General features: G+C 48.3%; 1 protein-coding gene across 1 annotated transcript in view; it reads right to left on the minus strand.

Moving 5' to 3' along the window:
* Nucleotides 1-6,102: 6,102 nt before the first annotated feature.
* The window catches only part of BAZ1B (bromodomain adjacent to zinc finger domain 1B), a 75,847-nt gene continuing 61,300 nt past the window's right edge, over nucleotides 6,103-20,649 (minus strand). The window contains exons 14-19 of the mRNA XM_065418141.1: nucleotides 18,180-18,327; nucleotides 16,145-16,292; nucleotides 13,853-13,971; nucleotides 10,764-10,915; nucleotides 8,631-8,734; nucleotides 6,103-8,019 (exon numbers count right to left, since the gene is read on the minus strand). Coding sequence (XP_065274213.1) covers nucleotides 7,653-8,019; nucleotides 8,631-8,734; nucleotides 10,764-10,915; nucleotides 13,853-13,971; nucleotides 16,145-16,292; nucleotides 18,180-18,327 — 1,038 coding nt within the window. The 3' untranslated portion in view covers nucleotides 6,103-7,652. The remainder of the gene's footprint in view (nucleotides 8,020-8,630; nucleotides 8,735-10,763; nucleotides 10,916-13,852; nucleotides 13,972-16,144; nucleotides 16,293-18,179; nucleotides 18,328-20,649) is intronic.

Genomic DNA, 20,649 nt, shown 5'->3' on the forward strand with positions numbered 1-20,649 from the left:
CCCTTCCCTATAGCACCCCCCCAGCCAGCCCTCCTCCCCCATTCCCTATAGCGCCCCCTGCTGGGACCATGCCCCACAGCCAGCCCTCCCGCACCGTTCCCCTTTACTCTCACCCATCGGGTCCCCTTGCCAGGGAGCTGAGAGCCATTGACCCAAACTATAAATCCTGCATATGATGGAAACCACTTCAAGCCAGGGGATTCTGCTTTACCCCCAGCACCCCTAGTTCCAGCACCCATATTTGACTCTCCCTCTGGGCCCTTTCGGAGCATGCACTACGGCCAATCGCCGGCTCCCGCTCTGGTGCGGACGCTGACTGCACGTTGGGTTTCCAGGTGACTCCTGTAAGTGCAGCAATGTCACATCCCCAGAGGGGCCTCGTTCCCCTCCCACGCACTAGTGATTACAGACGACAAAGCTGGTCCAGCGCCAGAAATCCACTCCAGCTTGTATACGCCGTCCAACCGCCTTCGCTCCTCACTATTCAGGGCCTCTCCTCCACAGCTTGGGGGGAGTGTGGTGCTCACCACCCCGCCCCCACAATGGTGAGTTACTTGCCCTTGCCTCAGCATCCCTCGAGAAACGGGTGAACAGCACAGGCCCTAGCATGGCTTCTCTCCCCTTTCATGCAAGTTCACACAGCTCGCTTTTGTGCATGTCCTTTCTGCCAACCCCGGAGCCAAGCAGGCATTTCCCCAGGGACAGTACAGCACTGGAGAGTTTAGACCGTGGCTGGCAGGTGGGAGCAAGGAGAGATGAGGAAGGGGTACCATTTTTCAGAAGCAGCGGCATAAACTATTTACCAGAAGCAGGGGTGGGTGGGGAAGAGGAGGAGTAGCTGCTGTGAATTAGACCTTCCAGAAAGCTTTCAAACTATCCAAACTGTCTGTCCCTCTTGCTCACACCTTCCTCCCTCATTGATCAGTCAATTTATTCCAAACTTCTGACAATCGATTCATTGAAAAGGGAAACCAAGCTTGACTTAGGCAGAAGACCCAGTGGCTGAAATCCCTACCCCTACCAGTGGCACCTTGCACGCAGAAATCCATGCCCACAGTTGTACTAGTTCTGGCCTCGGAAGCCCCACCTTCTGTTCCCACAAGAGGAAAGTGAGTGACCAGTTCCCAGGTCTCCCTTGCTGCAGATTAAGCCTATTACTTCTTGTCCTACCTTCAGTGGACATGGAGAACACCTGATCACTGTCCACTAGAACAGCCCTTAATATTTGAAGACTGCAATCAAATCCCCTTCAAGACTTCACCTGCCTAGTTTGCGTAGGGCAAGTTTTCTAAAGCGCTGATCATTTTTGCTGCTCTCCTCTGGACTCTCTCCAGTTTGCCCACATCTTTCCTAAAGTGCAGCGCCCGGAACTGGACACAGTCCCCAGCACCGAGCACAGCAGGGCAATTACTTCCCAAGTCCAAGTCATTAATGAAAACATTGAACTCCACCCCACCAGCTTGACAGTGAGCCCTTGATAACTACTCTTGGAGTACGGTCTTTCAGCCAGTTGCCCACCCACCTACCTTTCCAGAGTTGCTGTGAGAAACTCACATGGGGCTGTGCCAAAAGTCTTACTAAAATCAAGATATCACATCTACTGCTTCTGTCTTTATCCACTAGGCCAGTAACACTATGAAAGCAGGAAATCAGGTTCTTTTGTACTTCGCCTTAGCAATGCATCCATGTTTCCAGTTTTTGGCAGAATCCTTTTTGATTTGCAGCTCATTACAGAGCTCCTGGTGAAGCCTGAGGGTGTCTCTACACTGCAATAAAACACCTGCGTCTGGGCTGGATCAGCTGACTTCAGCTCCAGGGTTATGAAATTGCAATGTAGACATTTGGGCTCAGCCGGGTTGCCAAGGCGTCCAGTTTTTGGCTGGAACGCCCAATCAAAAAGGGACCTAGCAGCTCCGGTCAGCACTGCCAACTGGGCCGTTAAAAGTCCGGTCGGCAGCGCAGTGAGGGGGCCAGGGCTAAGACAGGCTCCCTGCTGGCCCTGGCTCCATGCGGTCACCAGGTCCTTGTGGCCCCTAGGTGCATGGGCGGCCAGGAAGGCTCTGTGCACTGCCCCCACCCGAGTGCCGGTTCTGCAGCTCCCATTGGCTGGGAACTGTGACCAATGGGAGCTGTGGGGGCAGCGCATGCAGGTGCAAGGGCAGCACGTGGAGCCACCCTGGCTGCCCATGTGCCTAAGCGCTGCCGGGACCTCGCACCCCCCCCCATCCCAAACCCTAGCCCAGAACCCCCTCCTGCACCCCAAACCCCTCATCCCCACGCCAGAGCCCACCCCCACACCCCAACCCGCACTGCAACTAGCAAGTGTGTCCCGTGCAGAGAGGCACATACATCACAACACAGACTGTTCTGTTCTTTTGAGTTGTAGGTGGGGTGTGTGTGTAGACACTAGAGGACACTAGCAAGGATAAGCTGTAAAAGTCTTAGATTTCAGAGCAGGTCCTAGAGTGAGGTCTCTACTAAAGGCTGGAGAGAGACCAGTTTGAGTCACACATTTTAATGCACTCAGGTTCTACTGTTCTTTCCAGGAGCTAAAAATTAGGTTCCAGAGGAACCTCAGATGAGTCCAGCATCTCTGCTGGAGAAAGCATTCACACCTCCCCATTCCACCCAGAGACCTACTGGAACAGCTTGGCAGGCTTCCACCACACAGCACACAGCCAGAGCCCCACTCACTTTGAGATTTTAAACTACAGCAAGCCAGGAAATTCAGTTCCTTCCCAGCAGTGCAACTCAGACTCCTTGTAAATATGTTGAGTTTGGTCTCAATGCATGTCACTGTAAGTTCCAAGGCACAGTTGCTACGAAAACTAGGTTTGCATTTATGTAGCGTTTTGCCTTTAAATACAAGAAGGCGGGGGGCGGGATAGCTCAGTGGTTTGAACATTGGCCTGCTAAACCCAGGGTTGTGAGTTCAATCCTTGAGGGGGCCACTTAGGGATCTGGGGCAAAAATCAGTACTTGGTCCTGCTAGTGAAGGCAGGGGGCTGGACTCAATGACCTTTCAAGGTCCCTTCCAGTTCTAGGAGATAGGATAGGAATCAGGAAAAACCCTAGCTTTTGCTAGGAAAGATTTGCAAGTGTAGCTATGCCGGCATATCTTCCAAGCACAGATGCAGCTTATACTATCCATAAAAAAAGTTTATACAGGAATAGCTTATACCTGTTCCCAAGTAAAATAAGCTGTACTGGCAAAACACCTTTAGCCTGGTCTGTGTCTACATAGAATATCAGGGTTGGAAGGGACCTCAGGAGGTCATCTAGTCCAACCCCCTGCTCAAAGCAGGACCAATTCCCAACTAAATCATCCCAGCCAGGGCTTTGTCAAGCCGGGCCTTAAAAACCTCCAAAGAAGGAGACTCCACCACCTCCCTAGGTAACGCATTCCAGTGCTTCACCACCCTCCTAGTGAAAAAGTTTTTCCTAATATCCAACCTAGACCTCCCCCACTGCAACTTGAGACCATTGCTCCTTGTTCTGTCATCTGCCACCACTGAGAACAGCCGAGCTCCATCCTCTTTGGAACCCCCCCTCAGGTAGTTGAAAGCAGCTATCAAATCCCCCCTCATTCTTCTCTTCTGGAGACTAAACAATCCCAGTTCCCTCAGCCTCTCCTCATAAGTCATGTGCTCCAGACCCCTAATCATTTTTGTTGCCCTCCGCTGGACTCTTTCCAATTTGTCCACATCCTTCTTGTAGTGTGGGGCCCAAAACTGGACACAGTACTCCAGATGAGGCCTCACCAATGTTGAATAAAGGGGAACGATCACGTCCCTTGATCTGCTGGCAATGCCCCTACTTATACAGCCCAAAATGCCGTTAGCCTTCTTGGCAACAAGAGCACACTGTTGACTCATATCCAGCTTCTCGTCCACCGTGACCCCTAGGTCCTTTTCTGCAGAACTGCTACCTAGCCATTCGGTCCCTAGTCTGTAGCAGTGCACGGGATTCTTCCCAGGACTCTGCACTTGTCCTTGTTGAACCTCATCAGGTTTTTTTTGGCCCAATCCTCTAATTTGTCTAGGTCCCTCTGTATCCGATCCCTACCCTCTAGCGTATCTACCACGCCTCCCAGTTTAGTGTCATCTGCAAACTTGCTGAGAGTGTAGTCCACACCATCCTCCAGATCATTAATAAAGATATTAAACAAAACCGGCCCCAGGACCGACCCTTGGGGCACTCCGCTTGAAACAGGCTGCCAACTAGACACGGAGCCATTGATCACTACCCGTTGAGCCCGACGATCTAGCCAGCTTTCTATCCACCTTACAGTCCATTCATCCAGACCATACTTCTTTAACTTGCTGGCAAGAATACTGTGGGAGACTGTATCAAAAGCTTTGCTAAAGTCAAGGAATAACACATCCACTGCTTTCCCCTCATCCACAGAGCCAGTTATCTCCTCATAGAAGGCAATTAGGTTAGTCAGGCATGACTTGCCCTTGGTGAATCCGTGCTGACTGTTCCTGATCACTTTCCTCTCCTCTAAGTGTTTCATAATTGATTCCTTGAGGACCTGCGCTACATGAGGACTTGCCAGTGTAGAAACTAGCGAGGAAGTTTTGGCTGGTACTTTGAACAAATGATACTGCAAAGTCCCCGAAAGTTCACTTTGGGGGTGGGGACGCAAAGAGAGAGTTGCAGCCTATTGCACTTGTACAGACATGAGAGTATCTGAGCAACTCGTGTTCTTTCATGCATCATAGAAGATTAGGGTTGGAAGAGCCCTCAGGAGGTCATCTAGTCCAACCCTCTGCTCAAAGCAGGACCAACACCAACTAAATCATCCCAGCCAGGGCTTTGTCAAGCCAGGCCTTAAAAACTTTTAAGGATGGAGATTCCACCACCTCCCTAGGTAACCCATTCCAGTGCTTCACCACCCTCCTAGTGAAGTAGTGTTTCCTAATATCCAACCTAGACCTCCCCCACTGCAACTTGAGACCATTGCTCCTTGTTTTGTCATCTACTCAGAAGCGGGGAAGTGCTATTATCCCTATTTCACTGATGGGGATTGAGGACCAGAGTGACTTGCCCAAGACCCAGTTACAAGTCTAATGGCTGGAAGCGGAAGCTAGACAAATTCAGACTGGAAATAAGGTGTAAATTAACAGTCAAGGTAATTAACCACTGGAACAATTTACCTGAATCTCCATCACTCTCAGTTTTTAAAATCAAGACTGGGTTTTTCCCTAAAAGTTCAGCTCCAGGAATTATTTTGGGAAGTTCCACGGCCTGTGCTCTAGAGGTCAGACTAGATGATCACAATGGTCCCTTCTGGCCCTGCACTCTAACTCTAGTCTCAAAACAGTACCTTAATGACTGGGGCATCCCTTCCTCTCTAGCCTAAAAGGCAGTTTTCTTCAGAGTTCTAGATGCCTGCAAAGTAGCCTCGTGGGAGCCTTCTCAGTCTCAACTTCTGGGCTGCTCCACACCCCCAGCAACAAGCGACTGCACTATTGTAAGTTCTGAAAGTGACAGTGTCAGTCTCTTGTACAGACCTTGAACAGTTGCACGTGAGGTCTATTTCTTCCTACATATTAGTTCCACTTATCCAGTCTCTCCCTCTTCCCCAACTCATTCATGGAATACTGGTAGTTGCTCTGTGAAAGTAGCCCCATTTCTCCTCAAGATGCCAACCGTTCAGAAATGGGCTGTGATGGGGGAGAGCCCTGCAGCGAGCACCACTCAGCTTTGCTTGGACAGGCAGCAGGAAAGGACTCTCTACAAGCAGTTTTACAAACACAAGTACATAATGTTTATTTTTAAATTTCCAATTTATTACAAGTACAGCCCTTAGCAGAACCCCCCTCCCCCCAAATGACAATTTTTTTTTTTAAATAATGTACAGTTCCAAAGGTTTCACTGGGTAGGAGCTGCACAAAATGGTCAGTATTAACAAGACAAAACAACGCTTTCAAGGGGGGTGTCAAACACAAGTGTCAGTGCTAGTTCTGTGGGATAGGATGGTGGGGCTGGGGGGAGGAGAGAAGGAGCCTGGAATTCTGCTATAGGTTCACAACAGTGACTGACAGTCCAGGCGTGAACCAAGTGCTTGGTTTAAAAAACAAAAACAAGTACACAACATTGGGCTGCCATCTTCATTAACCTTTTTATTCTCAAATCATAGGAGTTGCACCAGGTTTTTTTAAATTTAATGATCAGTACAGAATAGCCACACAGCTATTTTGTTCCAATTTAAAGACATAATAAGACGTTCAAACCCTGATTTTGTTAGACCAAAATCTGTCATAAGGAGGGAGAGGCAAAAAAAGTTTTGCTTAAACAGAAATCAATAACTCAAGTGGCACAAGCTGTTGGGGATGCATGGCAGAGCAATGTCTCTCTCCCCAGCACAACCTCTTTCCCACTAGTCAACTGCTGTGTAAGTCAGAGTCCGCCCTTCTGCGCGTTACAGGGCGTGGCAGGTGGGTTGGGGGGGGAAGAGAGGCTGAGTTAGTGGAGGTATTACTATAAAAGTAGAGAGCAAATCTAGAAAAGGGTCAGTGAGACTCCTCCCCTCCCTCCCCAAACAAATCCCCCAGCTGAACTCCAGCTACTGAGAGGAAAACAAGAGTTTTAGAGGGGAAAATATAAAGCAAACACATTTTCATATAAACTGTACTGTACATGTGCCAAAGCAAGACAAAGGTATCTTACAAGGTGTTCTTTATACAAGCTCACTGCTAGAAACAAGTGACTTAAACTAGAAAATTAATTTAAAAAGTTACACAGAACAAGTTTCTGCTGCTTCCCCTCCCGGGGTTTTCTACGGGATGTGGGGGAATGCCACGTCTCTGATATGCCTCTGGCATTTGGTTCATCCACTTGAAGGGCTACAGGATTATGTGCTGTTAAAGGTGAGCAGGGGAACCAACCGTCTATTCTTTGCCATGTCCAAGTGGAGCGCTGCAGTCAGAAGAAAAGACAAGCTCCTCAGAGCACGACCTCAGGAGACCGCTCCCCAGAAGAAACAGAGGAGAGAAACAAGAGCACCTCAAAGCCATTTGTATTATGATGCTGGTGAAAGCCATATCTCCATAAATGTAAGTGCTTTGCTCACTCGACGCGTCCCTTCATTGGGGGCTCAAAATTAACACCATATAAATATACACATACAAGAACTAACGGCCATTGGCCTGATCACACTCCATCCTTCTGTGAAGCAACATGATCCCTCCCCATGCTAGATGAGGGCTGGTTTCACATCACAGGCAGCAGATGGCAGGAGGTCCCACAGCGCTCCAGTGTTGGCTGCTCAGCTAAAGGGGAAGGAAGCAGCTCCATTCCGAGAAAGCAGATAGCACTCCAAACTGGAGGAGACTTCACATTCCCCTGTCCAATGAGGCTTAGGCCAGTTCTTCCGCTTGCCCTCCCACCTTCTTCTTCTAGCAGGACAATCCCATAAGAGCTTTATATATTTTGCTGGAAGCAGTAAGTCACCTCTGCTCACTTGATGGATGGCCAAATACTTCAGGAAGATACAGAGAAATTACAAACTAGAACTGGTCACGGGAAAGGCTGGATTAATAAAGAAGTGTCTGCTGCTTCCTAAATCCCTTCAGACAGCCAAGCCTGCCGCCCAGCAGCACCAGAAGGCCTGCTCCAACTCTGTCTCCCTCCAGTCTCCCTGCCCCTCATTTCTTTCTCTTTCGCCCCCTGGAATGTTCAGTGGCCTCTGACTCACTGTCCCCTTCCTGCTCCTCTAGTCCCTGGCGCCTGGCAGAGGGCTTCTTGCGTTTTCTGCGTGAGTACGTATGGCCAGGCAAGTGTTTGTGCAGCATGTCAATCAAACACTGCTCGGTCTTCTCCAGGCAGGACAGTACGTGGCTCCCATTCTGATTGTAGTGCTCAGCGTTGGAGAACACCTGTTTGATGTCAGAGAGGAACTCGAGCACAGAGCGATAGCTGCCGCATGAGCACTTGCTCTGCATAGTCTGGAAGTCCATGGGGTTGCTGATGACCTCAAAGTAATCTTCAGCTTCCTCTGTGGTCACTGGCTCCCTGCCGAGGAAGGAGTCAAAAACAGGAGAAGAATAAGCGTCAGACACTGGCATTACCTAGATACTAGCAGGACACTCACACAAACCTTCCATATCCACTGCAGCTCCCAGCAACACCACAATAAACCTTGGTGCCTAGAGCCCTTACAAATCAACCAATACCCAGCACCCCCTGAGAGGTGGCAGCTTACAGACGGAGAAACTCAGGCAGTTAAAGTGCCTTGCCCTTCATAGAAGGGAATTGGTAGCAGAGCTGAGTTTGAACTCTGGAGATGACTATATGCACTAGAACATGCTTCCTCTGGGTGGCCCAATGCTCGGTACTGTGCAGAGAAGGGAATGGGAGCATGTCACGCCCTAGCTTTAGGGGTCAATCTTGGTTCCCTCCATAGAAACTAGTCTCCAGAGACATGGAGCACAGGGGTTCCTAGTGTAACAGACAGACCCACTTCTTTTTCTCTGTACTTACTCTGCTTCGAACACACCCAGGTCTCCGGGCCAGCAGCAGCCTGCAACCATGGCTTCGTGCAGCCCTGAGGCGTAGCCACTCCCACTGCATGTGCAGAGTTCCAAGGACAGTTTACACGGGGAAGGAAGCCCTAAGTGCCTCACCTGAAGGGCCAGCTGAAGCGGTACTTGATGAGCTTATTGAGGATTTCCTCACACTTCTGCAACTCCAGGTTCTGGCGACGTGAAGTCTTCTTCGTTTGAAGCACCTAACCACACGAAGTGGAGCAAGCCATTAAAAGGAGGGGAACCGGCATATGATTTAACTGTAGCCAAAACAGTTCCTAAGGACTTGCCCACATTGAGGCTTGGTGAGCAGCAAGTCAGTGCGCTGTATAGTCACACCCTAAGTCGCTGTGAGTACCCTACTACCATGCACTAAAAGTTCCCTAATGCACACCAGCAGGGTCATCACGGTAACTTCGTGTGTGGCAGGCTAGCGTGCTGAGCATTCGCTCACACCCTAGTTTGCTCACTGCATGGACAAGCCCCAAGCGGAGGAAAATAGGAGTAGAATTTTCCTTTTCAATCCTATCACAAGCAGGTGTATCAGTGGGTAGGGGAGAAGTGATACTGCTGTAAAAACTAAAGCTTAAGGTGTTCAAACCCCACCATCCTCTCTGCAATAATCGAGAAGCAAACTGCTCGGCTGCGGGAGCTTTGATGCTAGCAGCCAAGAAATGCCATGGCAGCTTGAGTTACAAAATGGGAACCCTGTCCAAAAGCTCTGACAGGAATAGTTTACAGGCAGTCCTGTCCTTTTTCCAGGGGCAGGAAGCTTTTTCAAAGAGGTTCAAAGCAAGTGGCCAAAGAATAAATGACAACAAATGGAGTGTGCAAATCCCTCCCCTCCTTACCCCCTGGGTAGACAGCATATGACAGGCAAAGGAGAGGAAGAAAGCAGTTGTGGTGCCATGTTAACAGGCCTGCGGCAGAGGCTACCATGCCATTTTAAATACCAAACAGCAGCTGATGGCCCCAAGCTTTGCTGTACTCGAGAAACGAGCAGTGCACAAGGTCAGCCATTTGTCTAGGGATTTGTAGCAGGTCAGCCACTACTGTACTGGCATCCCTCTCAGCTCTGAAGGGGTCACGGCGTACAGATACGTTGATATGGAGGGAACTGCAGTAACATCCTGGACCTAGGCTACAATTGTCAACAAATCAGATTTGTGCTGGGAAGAGGGGTAGGGAGCTAACAGGACCGGTCTCCTCAGCCTAGAGGGTTAGAGAGAGACAGACATTATTTTACCAAGACACCCAATATTTTACTGAGGTCCACAATTCCCAGCAGCCGACCCTGTTTAGATGAGACCATTCCTCACTCAAAAGGAACCTCTAGCTGGCTATGGTGCACCTCCCCTGATTTGGAGAGCATGCGAGCAAGCAACAAGAAATGGCCAGCAGAAAAGGGGTCTCCTGTATAGGTTAGCACGAGGCAACTACAGAATCACTAGCCGTTCTTTTACCCCACCCCAGGCACCCTAATGCAGCAGGAGCCTGAGCCCCAAGCCTTGCACTCCAGCCCAAGAAGCAAAAGCTGTTGATGGGCACTTTGGGAGGAGCTCCTATGACAGGCTATAACAGCACTGTTAACACTGGTCACTAGATGTACAGCAGATCTGTGGGAAGCTCCTGCGACCCTGCACCATGGTGTTAGAATGCCAATATCCCCACGTAACCCTAATGGCTACATCCCCGCGACAGTCAGCACAGAACCCCCAGCTCCGCCCTTCCCAGCGCACCCACAGGATTGGCTCTATTCAAACACACAAGGTTTTATTCATTAAATGTCAAGTGAAACCTAAACCAGCTAAATTATGTCCTGAAGGTTGGGGAGTGACCGTCCGGACAACAACTGTCAGAAAATGGCCAAGCCCGGGGAGCGAGGGTCCGGCATTGCTGGCATTCTATCACCATCCCGGACTCCCCTCTTCCCCCACCTCTCTGCACAGACATATGGATACTATTTAAAACCCTTTAACAAGCTGCAGGCCGCCTGCTAATCAAGGGGGACAATGTGTGAAAGCGGCTGGGGAAGGATGCCTGGCATATCTGTGCTCCGTTTGCGCTGGGCCCTTAAGGATACATGGCCTTTGTTAGACGGACCTCAGCCCCGTGTGGATTTCACAATACAATTCAGGGCATTTCTCTGAGAAGGGGAGGGGAAGGAAGTGACACCTGTTGAGTTTATAACTCATGAAGTGAGCAATCTCCTGGGGGCAATTTGGCTCTTACCAGCTCATCAATGTCTGCTCCGTTGACAGGTGTGGCCCGCTGCCGGGATCCTCTGGTGGCATGCAGCGACTGTTTCTTCCCTTGGTGCCTGCTTTGCCTGGAAGGGTACATCATTGTGCTCTGCTTGCCCTTGGGTGCCTTTCTGGGTCTCACTGAAACAATCAGCCACAGTTTTAAGAACAGGTTCACTTTTGGAGAGAAATCTGAGAGCGCCTCAAACCAAGGAGAGAGGATGACAATGGACAAGAGCCCTTCAGCCTCTTGGCTTCTGCTCCTAATGTTAAGAAGCTGACCCAAGTCACTGAGATTGTCTCCATCACAGACAATAGCAAAAAATCTCATCTCTGCAGAGACAGTCGCATATAACAGCAACCATTCAAAGAAGAATTCGGTGCCCTGAGTAGTGGCCACATAAAGGTTTAAAATGGAGAGTTGCACCATCTCTGCCTAGTTGTACCAAAGCAGGTACGGTCATACTGCTGTCTCAGTTGGCTGGACAGGTGCTGCTTCTCACCAGTCTTTACTCACTTCTGCATACATTGAGTAAGCCAAGCAATCATATGCCTTCTCCAGGTGAAGCAAATGCCCCCTTTCCAGAAAGGACACTGGTGGTTGGCAAGGACATTACTCCTACTCATGGGTGACCACACACACTGCCAGCAAGCCTCTAGTTGGGAGGGGATTTGGATTTCTGAGCAATTTGTGAGCAAGGTTCAGCTGTGGCAGTGTTGAAGCAGAAATGTCCTAGTGCTAAAATCCTGATACCTCCAAGCCCTCCAAGGAGGGTGGGGGGGAGTGAGTTAAGCCTTGGAGATAACTTACACCTTCCTTTACTGTTCAGACCAGAAATGTGTGGGATTCCCTTGGTTTCCTGTTGTCCGCTTGCTCCCTGCCAGAGTGCGGATGGCTGAATGGGTGCCTTTACAGGCATTTACAAGTGGCCCACACAATGGGATAAGCCAGTTGCTAAGTCCCCCTGAAAAGCTAACTGTGTTCACAGTGGGTGTCGAGTTACTCTGGCAGGGAGCTGCTCCACATGCTGGAATTGGTAAACAATGGAATTTTATTCCAAACATTGGGGCTGCTACATTATGTTCCAGATATATGTTTTTGCCCATTTGTCAGCCTGCCTGTCACCATTTTAAATGGAGGGAATGCAAGCGTGGTGACGAACTGTCTCCTGTCTTAAATTTCTTCTGCGACCCCTGTGCATTGGGTGTATGTTGGTCTTTCTTCCCGAGCAAGCGCCTTCCACCTGGTCATAAATGCATACGAAAGCCATGTCCAACATGCAGCAGTCCTTCACTTGTGGCCTCTAATCCAGCCCTGTCCAATAAATCATCTTGTCAGACCCCCTGCAGGAGCAGCGTGTGTCAGGGCAGTGGGATGTCTGTATACTGTCGCTCCTGCTTGTGTGTCAAGTTCGCAGCATGTGTTAAATGTCTGACAATCCAACATTCTATATTCTATCCTCAGGATAAACGCTACACAAGGATTAACTGGGACTTCTCCACTAAAACAAAAGTTTTCCACCCTGACCTTTCCATGCTAATGTCCTGTAAAGCTGGGGGTTGAGTTTAATGCTTTATTTTTAGTGACAGTAACCCTCTTTTGCTATTGTCTGAAAACCCTGGCTTTAGTCCTGGAACTGGAATGCATCAAGGGCTGAACATACTCCAAGTGTGGACATGGATACTCCAAAGAACAAAGAGCAACCTATATCAGAAGATCAAGGAACACCCCACAAATTAAACAAAATGGAAAAACGTGTAAGGCCTGAAGCAGCCAGCTGGAGCTCAGTAGTACAAAACACTCCCCAGCTGGAGACCGTTGGGAGAACGTATACAAATCCCCTGGGTCTCAGTCACTGAATTCCATCACCAGCTTTAGCTGAAGAATTTGGTCTGAAGCTACAATTTTCATGTCAATGACATTTCAGCTGAAAGCAAAATGGTGTACACGTGCATTTCAGGGATCTTTCCAGTTCATGCTTCCTGATCTACTCCAGTGGGGCAGCATCAACGTCCCAAAAACAAAAGGAAGGAGGTGGAGCGTGGCAGGAAAGAAACTGTTGGATTTGGGGTGGAGAAGCATGTGTTTCACTTAGTCTGGAATGCCATTCTGAACCCTGGTGGGTGAAGTACTCTCTTTTACTGGACCAACTTCTGTTGGTGAGAGAGAAGCTTTTGAGCTTAAACAAAGCCCTTCTTCAGGTCCTTGAAAGCTTGTCTCTCTCACGAACAAAAGTTGGTCCAATAGAAGACATTACCTCACCCACCTTGTCTCTATTATCCTGGGACCCACGGCTACAACGACACTGCATACATTTTGAACCCTGTGACTTTATTTCACTCAGCTGCCTGAGAAAGCTCAATCTCTGAGGACAGTTACTACAGCCCTGTTAGAAACTCCCTGTCAATGTTTGTTCAGTTTGGAGAGGGCCTGACTCATACTACAGTCTGGACAGTAGACACTGGCTGTTCTACAGGAAGTGATAAGTGAAGGTGAATTTTAATAGCATACAAAGGGAACCTCATGGTGACAGGCTAGAATTATACTCCCCACCCCCAATCCCAAACAAGATAACTTTTAGTTTTGCATTTAAAAAAAAGTAAGTTTTGGGGTGGTGGAGGAAGAGAGACAGCATGCCACTTCCCAGGGACAGCAAATGCTGAAGAGTAAAAAGGCTATTAAATAATCAATCATGCTGCTTGCTAACCCTTCGCTGCTGCAGGCCCATGCTGACAGCTTAGCAGCAGTTTTTAATGGCATCAGCTGTGGATCAAGAAGCGTGGATCAGCACACTGGAATGTGAGCATGCTCCCACTCCTTTGAGTTGACGTAGTATTTAAATTGCTGCAAGGAGAGTCTCAATCCTGAAGTAGCAAGAGGCACGAAGGCAGTCGATTCCCAGTTCTCCACAAACACATCACATGTCTGCAGCCTTCTCTGAAAAGAGCTTCCTTACACATCCATGTGAGAACCCAACCTCTTCCTCAGACAGGACACAAAGCCTCAGACAGGATACATGACAAAGATGGAACAGACTACAGCTGAGCCCACACGATAACTTGTAGCTAAAGACTTACATTTCAGTCCAGCAACCTCATAATCTTCTTCCTCTTCTTCATCCTCCTCAGCATCTTCCTCATCTGGGCCTTCCTCACCCTCTTCAGCCTCCTCTTCAGCAGAATCTTCGGTATAGTTTCTAAAGGCAAGATAATTAGCTAGATGTCAGACGCTCTGAATAAACTAGCCGAGCCTGGCTAGCCTTGACCCTGGGAGTTTCACTGCATGTTTGTTCATACACACAGACTTGCTGACCACCTCAATCTAAAACAAACATTCGCTTCATATTGCTTCACACTATAGCAATCTGTTCTTTTTCAGCCAGGATATCATGTTATAGTTATGGCTGAGAGGGCACTTTCAGTCTCTTGCTACTTTCCAGGCTATCACTTTGAGGCTGACAGATTTCAGCCCAAATGCTAAAAACTTTCAACAGCTGAATACATGTGCAGAGAGAAACAGCTCTGCTGTTGTCCCACACATCTGAGCGCCATGTTACCAATAACTACATTTAACACTGTTTGCAGTGTAGTTATTCCTCAATAAGGACAAGTGCTTTGGGGTTTGAGGAAGAATGTCAGGATACCACATTGACCATATGCAGTCCTCTTGCCCATGAAGTACAATGCTACTGATGCATGGGGAGCATCTGAAACATTCAGTCACTACCAGCTTACACTGTCCAAGTGCAATGCAGCCAAGGTGGCCTTACCAGACTCCACACATTTGGTCAGCCAGTCCTTCCTCGAGTCTTCTCCCTCCAAATCCATACTAAGTTTGTTTGAACATGAGAAGTAACATGAGACTGCAAGTAGTAGTGGAGCAGAGAAGAAAGAAGGCAGCCAGCAGACAGATTGTCAGATCTCCTGGCCGCCTTCTTTCTTCTCCCATTAAAGGGCTGCTTAAGAAGTTTTTGGGAGGAGGCAGGGAGAGAAGACTGTCTCCTTCCCTACTCCATCTCACTGCAGTGCCACTTTTCATGCCCTCCGTGGAGCGGAGCGGATTTAATGTGCTAACAATCAGGCAGACATCACAGCTACATTCCCACCTTTACTGAGCAAAGCACTGAGGGTGCACATGCACAGATGTCATAAAATGCAAAGTTCTGGTTCGCACAGTGAGTCTGACCCTTTGCATACATCTAATCCGGAACAACAACAAAAACCAGGAATAAAGAACAATATGCATATGCAGAAAGAGGCAGAGGTGTGCTTGCTGTGGAGCTACAACTTTGAATTTTCTGCCTTGCATGAGTAAAGTCTCCATCATTAATTAAATGGAAAAAGACGAAGTTCATGCAACACTAAGAGCTGGAAGGTGTTCCAAGGCCAACATTCTCTCCCCTTCTATTCCAGCTGGGAAGAATAAAGTAGTAAATAGATAAGACAGGTGTTACTCCACCTGATGGCTCACATCCAGGAGCAAAGCAGCTTGCAGATGACTCTGACACATCAAAGCAACTGTGATCTCAGGCTAGAACAGCTGTGTTAAAGCCTTGCCATTTCAGAACAAGCCTGATAAACTCCTTTTAAACAGTGCCCAGAGAGTAATTAATACTGTTAGGCCCATATACCACCTGCATATGACAGTCTAATATACTTTGTATCACTGCTCTGGAGGGGAGGCTGGCTAGGTACCTATTCTTCAGGTGGTAGTTGGTAGCCTCATCCCTCTGGCATAAGTGAAAATGCAAACCACAGACAGTCATGATTAAAAGAGGAGAGAGGGTAGGTATCAAGTCTTTAGAGTTCAAAGGTGAGTGATAAGGTACCACTGGCTATCATGGTCTAAACAAACAGTTATGCTCAACATTGTTCTCTGCTGAGTAGCAGACTATGGGCTCAACGTCTCTCTTTTGGATGGGCAGGAACAGCACTCAGTTCAGGCCACTTCTGAGAGCTCACCTCAGCTGGACGTGGGAAAGGACTGCAGCGCTAAGGAAGCGTGTTCCTAGGAGCAAGCAGCCAGACCTGCTGCTCAAATGAGCTGAAGCACCAAGTGAGTTTCAGCACGAATAGCAGCCCTTTATTACTGCAGAGACTTTTTTTCCACTGCTACAGTGGAGTTATTTATTTAATCCCCACAAAATGTCATGGGTCACTACAACACAGGTGCTCTAATGTAAGAGCAGCCTGAAAAGATTGCTCTGCTATTGTTCAAGTGCCATCAGGTAATCTAGGTATTTCCCTCCTCTAAAAGCAGTTACTGATTAAGGACTAACGCTTTGGTCTCTTTGTGAAAGACTCCTTAGTTCTCAGAGCCTGATTAGAATTCCCCCCCAGTGAAAGCATTAAGAGAAAGGAGGATCTCACCTCCCCCGGGAGCTGCGCCTGGCGGTAGAGGGCTGGCAAGCTGGGCACTGCCACTCGCCATCTGGTATCTCGTAGAGTGCTGGTCTCAGACAAAACAGGTGGAAGGCTTTGTTACACTCATCACAAAGGATCAGCTTGTCATCCTCACCTAGGAGAAGAGAGAACTTGCATGAAGTTTAGTAGCACAGCTCTGCTCACCCTGAGCAGAAGCAGCTACCATTACAATGGAGAAGGGACAGAGGTGGAGGACCACAAAAACTCCTCAAACAGTATTGCAGCCTTTTAAAGCCTATGCAAGTTTCCCAGCCCCGTTGGGTCTGGCTTTGAGCAGCACAGCGCAATTGCCCCAGTAGGAATGCTACCTCTGTGCTCCTCACTAACTTGAGCAAAAACCTATTTTGAGCCAGGTGCTTAGAGAACTTCACAACATGACTCTCCTCCCTACACCTGAAATTCTAGTTTTGTCAAATCAAGCCAGTTGGACCTAGGTGGGTGCCTTTGACTCAACTAGAGCACCCTCTGCTGGCAATGGACAAAACCGTTTTTGCAATGCTTCAGAAGATCGCCCACAGAGGGGATGCACTGTAGCTGTTCAAGAGGACATCTCACTCAGTCCTCCCAGCTTCCTCTTTCTACTGATGCTTAGTTCCCAAAGGCTAGCCTAAAAGTGCAAAGGTGATTAGCACGAGCCCCTGGCAAACTAGGAGAGAAAGTCTGTGTGGAAACAGAACCTCTGTTACCCCCACCTCCCATGAGCATTTCAAGAGAGCACAGCACCTTTCAGCGCACAAACGCAAAACAAGACAAAGTTACAGTGAGGTGCTATGTGCTACCAGGCTCTTCTCTAAGGGTAGAGAGATGGCTGCTGCCTGTGCACACCTCCCATTCAGAGAACATGGCAGGGCGACTGCTGCTGACTCTCTCGACACTCCCTCCCCCATAACCCCCAATTTACGTAGCTCCCCTTTGCAGACCTTCACACGTCTTGCATAGAGGGGGACTCCTCTGGACCAGGTCAGTTTCCTCCTCCACTTGCCAAAGTAGTAGTAGTTCAGGACATGAGGCCTCATCTCTCTGCCTACCCTCACATGAAGAGCAACAGCCAGGAGTTGCTCTCTCCCAGCTCCTTCTCTTCCACCCCCATCAACCGCTCCCTAGAGCATAGGTTGATGGTGGATAGCCTCACTCAGCCTAATCCCACCTTGTTCTCCCTCCTTCAGTTGTGGGGTGTTGTATTAGCTCCTTTTGTAGCACAGCAACCAAGAGAAGGGCTCAACTCACAAGGCTCCTAGAAAATTCAAGCCTGAAAGTGTGTGATATGAATACAGACAAGAATTGTTTTCAGGCAGTCTACTTTGACCAAGTGGAAGAGCACTAACAGAGGGCATATATAAATAGCTCGTAGCATGCAGCAGCTTCACCTATCATCACAGAGCCAAGTTACAGTGCAGGGGGCTTAGAAATAGGACAGTTTCATTTAACCACAAACACTTGTGAGAGTTATTTCCGTCAGAAATGCTGAACTCCGAGTAAGCCCTGGGTTTGTGTAGGATGGCATGCACTCTGGATATGAAATGAAGGCATGACTGTTCCCAGAAGGGTTTGTTATTCTGAAGAGGCACTTTCATACAATAGGGACTTCTATCCAGGTGATCCAATATTTAGGACACAGTACTTTCATAAACACAGAAAGACACAGGGAACAGCCCTCTGATGATGTGCAAGGCTAAGAAGGACCTGGTGTACTGCAGAAAGAACCAATGATAACATCTTGGCGTGCAGGAGAGGCTATGGAAATCACAGTTCTGCAGTGTTCTGTAAGTTTAATATAAAGACATTTAATTTGACTTTCGGTCTTAGGGTTCCTGTGACATTTGTGTTTCTGCTACTGAATGAGTGAATCCTGATGTTCAGAACAAAAGCACAGCCAAGAGCAGGATGTGGAGAGTCACTACAGGAGCGTGCTGCCCAGGTAGGGCACTGACAGGCACCAGCGTTCCCCACTGTTAAGCAAGCTTGGGGCTGGAATCCATACCTTTCTTGCGACACACTTTGCATCTGGCATTCTCTGCAGACATATCCCATTTGATGCAGGCATCCAGCATCCCAAGCAGCACATGCATGCGGGAGAAGGTCTGGGCCTCCCGGATTGCTGTCTTCCACTTCTCCACCGCTGAAGCAACCTGCAGACAGAACTAAGTTTATACCAAAGCACAGGAACACAGCTCACTATAACTTGAAGACTTTTTACGTCTCTTAGTTGGGGCCCTTGTCAGCCATAATTCAGCTATTGTATTTTCTACCTTCTACACAGCCTCACAGTCCTATTTGAGGCTTACCCTCTAATCAGCCTCACTGGGCCAGACATCTTGTTCATAACACTACGGTCCTTTTGTGCTTCATGACCAGCCTGAAACCACCTACACAAACTGCACTACATTCTTTACTTTTGAAAGTCTAACCCAAATACTTGTCAGTCAAAGAAAATAAACGGCGGAATTTTAGCCCCATTAAAAGTAGGATGAAAGTTAAAAGGCAGCTGGCAGGCATTGTTCAGGTCATGACTGCTGAGAACAGTCTCTGCTGCCCTCCAGTGGACACTTGAAGAGCATTCATGTCTGTCAGCAAGATCCAGTAAACAGTTTGCCCTCAAAGCTGTTCAGTTGACAGGTGGGTGACAGTGACATCAGCCACAGTCAGTTTGGACAGGCAAAGCATTCCGGGCCCCAAATACAAGAACAGTTATTTTCACTGAGCTGCGATAACTTCAGCACATTTGAGGTCCTCCCATTAGCTGCAAGTTAGACTATAGTATTAAAACCTGGGATTTGCACCAGCATGACTGCTGGAGTCTGCACACAGTAAGCCACCCGTGAAATCTACATTTCAGCACCAGAGGTTTAAAAACAAGTCGGAAATGCACGAGAACAGAGAAGCAATCCACAGCCTCTGCATGTTCAACTAAAAGGCTAATCCTCTGCTTTACAACGATGAGTCCTAGTCCTGACAGGGACATAATAGGACTCAAGTAAATGTTCTTCTACCCTAGGAAAATGAAAAAACAAACAGTAAAGTGTCAGATGTGAGAAAACTAAACTCTGCAGCTGACAGCAATTTGGGAGCCAAACAAAACCCAGGATTTTTGCAGAGTTGCACATTCCCCTCCCACTGACTTCAAGGAAGTGCAGTATATACTGGATGCTTGGAAAAAAACCACACAAATTGTTTTAACACCCTAATATCCTCACGGTCGCTTGCTGGTGTGGTACCTAGAGCAGGAGACACTGCCAGGGTCAGTGGAAAACTGCACAGAAAGTTGTGGAGATTTCAGGACATCCCGCCATTTTTTGCAGAACATTGTTGAGGTGCTTCACATATTGTGTAATTGATTTTCCAAATAACTAACTGTTCCATGGCTTTTGCAGTTAACATACTGGATCACTGGGCCAAGATAAATTTGCAAAAGCTGTTGGCAGATTCTGCTCAAATTTTTCTACCCAAGTCTGTGGAATTTACCAGATCTTTAACACTGTTTCCCAAGCTCTATGAGGCTGGGGCATTTCAGCATTACCAATCTCCAGGGGAACTCTGTTTATTGTTGCACCTTAACCTGTCAGGCATAGCATGAGAGTCAGTGAAGTTACTTGCATCCTCCTGGCTAGAGGAGATAGAACTCTGCCACTGCAACAAATGAACAAACAGAGGAAAATATCAAGAACAAAAAGAGCGTGACAGGAAAAGCCTGTTGGGAGAAGGACAAAGAGCAGGCTAGAAAGCCTATTGTCTGGCAACCTGAGAATGAAAAAATTCCCATCTGAATAAATGAGATTTAATTGTTTGTTGCTGAGCTTCACTTAAAAATCCTGGCTGCATTGAGGGTATGTCTACACTGCAATTACAAACCTGCGACTGGCCCACGTCAGCTGAGTCGGGCTCGCGGGGCTGTTTAATTGTGGTGTAGACATTTGGGCTCAGGATGGAGCCAGGGATCTAGGATCCTGCAAGGTGGGAGGATCCCAAAGCTCATGCAGCCTGGGTCCAAATGTCTACGCTGCAATTAAACAGTCCCACAGCCCAGGCCCCGCAAGCCTGAGTCCGCTGGCATGGGCCAGCCACGGGTGTCTAACTGCAGTGTACACATACCCTTAGTGACTAATGCATCCAAACCGATGGCTAAAAAGCAAGAACTGGCCTGCTGCCTGCTCCCACGCAAATACCATTGACCAGCAGAAGGGCTAGTGATCTGCCCAGCCCTCTCATTCTGGTCAGACAGTTGTGACCCTGTACTGTAGGCAGAAGGCACATGGCTAATTCTGTGTGCTCTCCCTAATGTACAGTCTGGGGTACATCTGCTAGTCAGGGCCATTTGCATGGAAACCAAGGCTGGTTTTCACATACTGCCTTAGGTCAGTCAGTCAATGTACTCAGTATTTAAGTTCAGGTCCATGCAGGAGCTTGTCTTAGAGGGAAGGCAAGCTACAATTGTAACATTCATTTACATTTCA

Source organism: Emys orbicularis, chromosome 17, assembly GCF_028017835.1.
Source record: "Emys orbicularis isolate rEmyOrb1 chromosome 17, rEmyOrb1.hap1, whole genome shotgun sequence".
Lineage (NCBI taxonomy): Eukaryota > Metazoa > Chordata > Testudines > Emydidae > Emys > Emys orbicularis.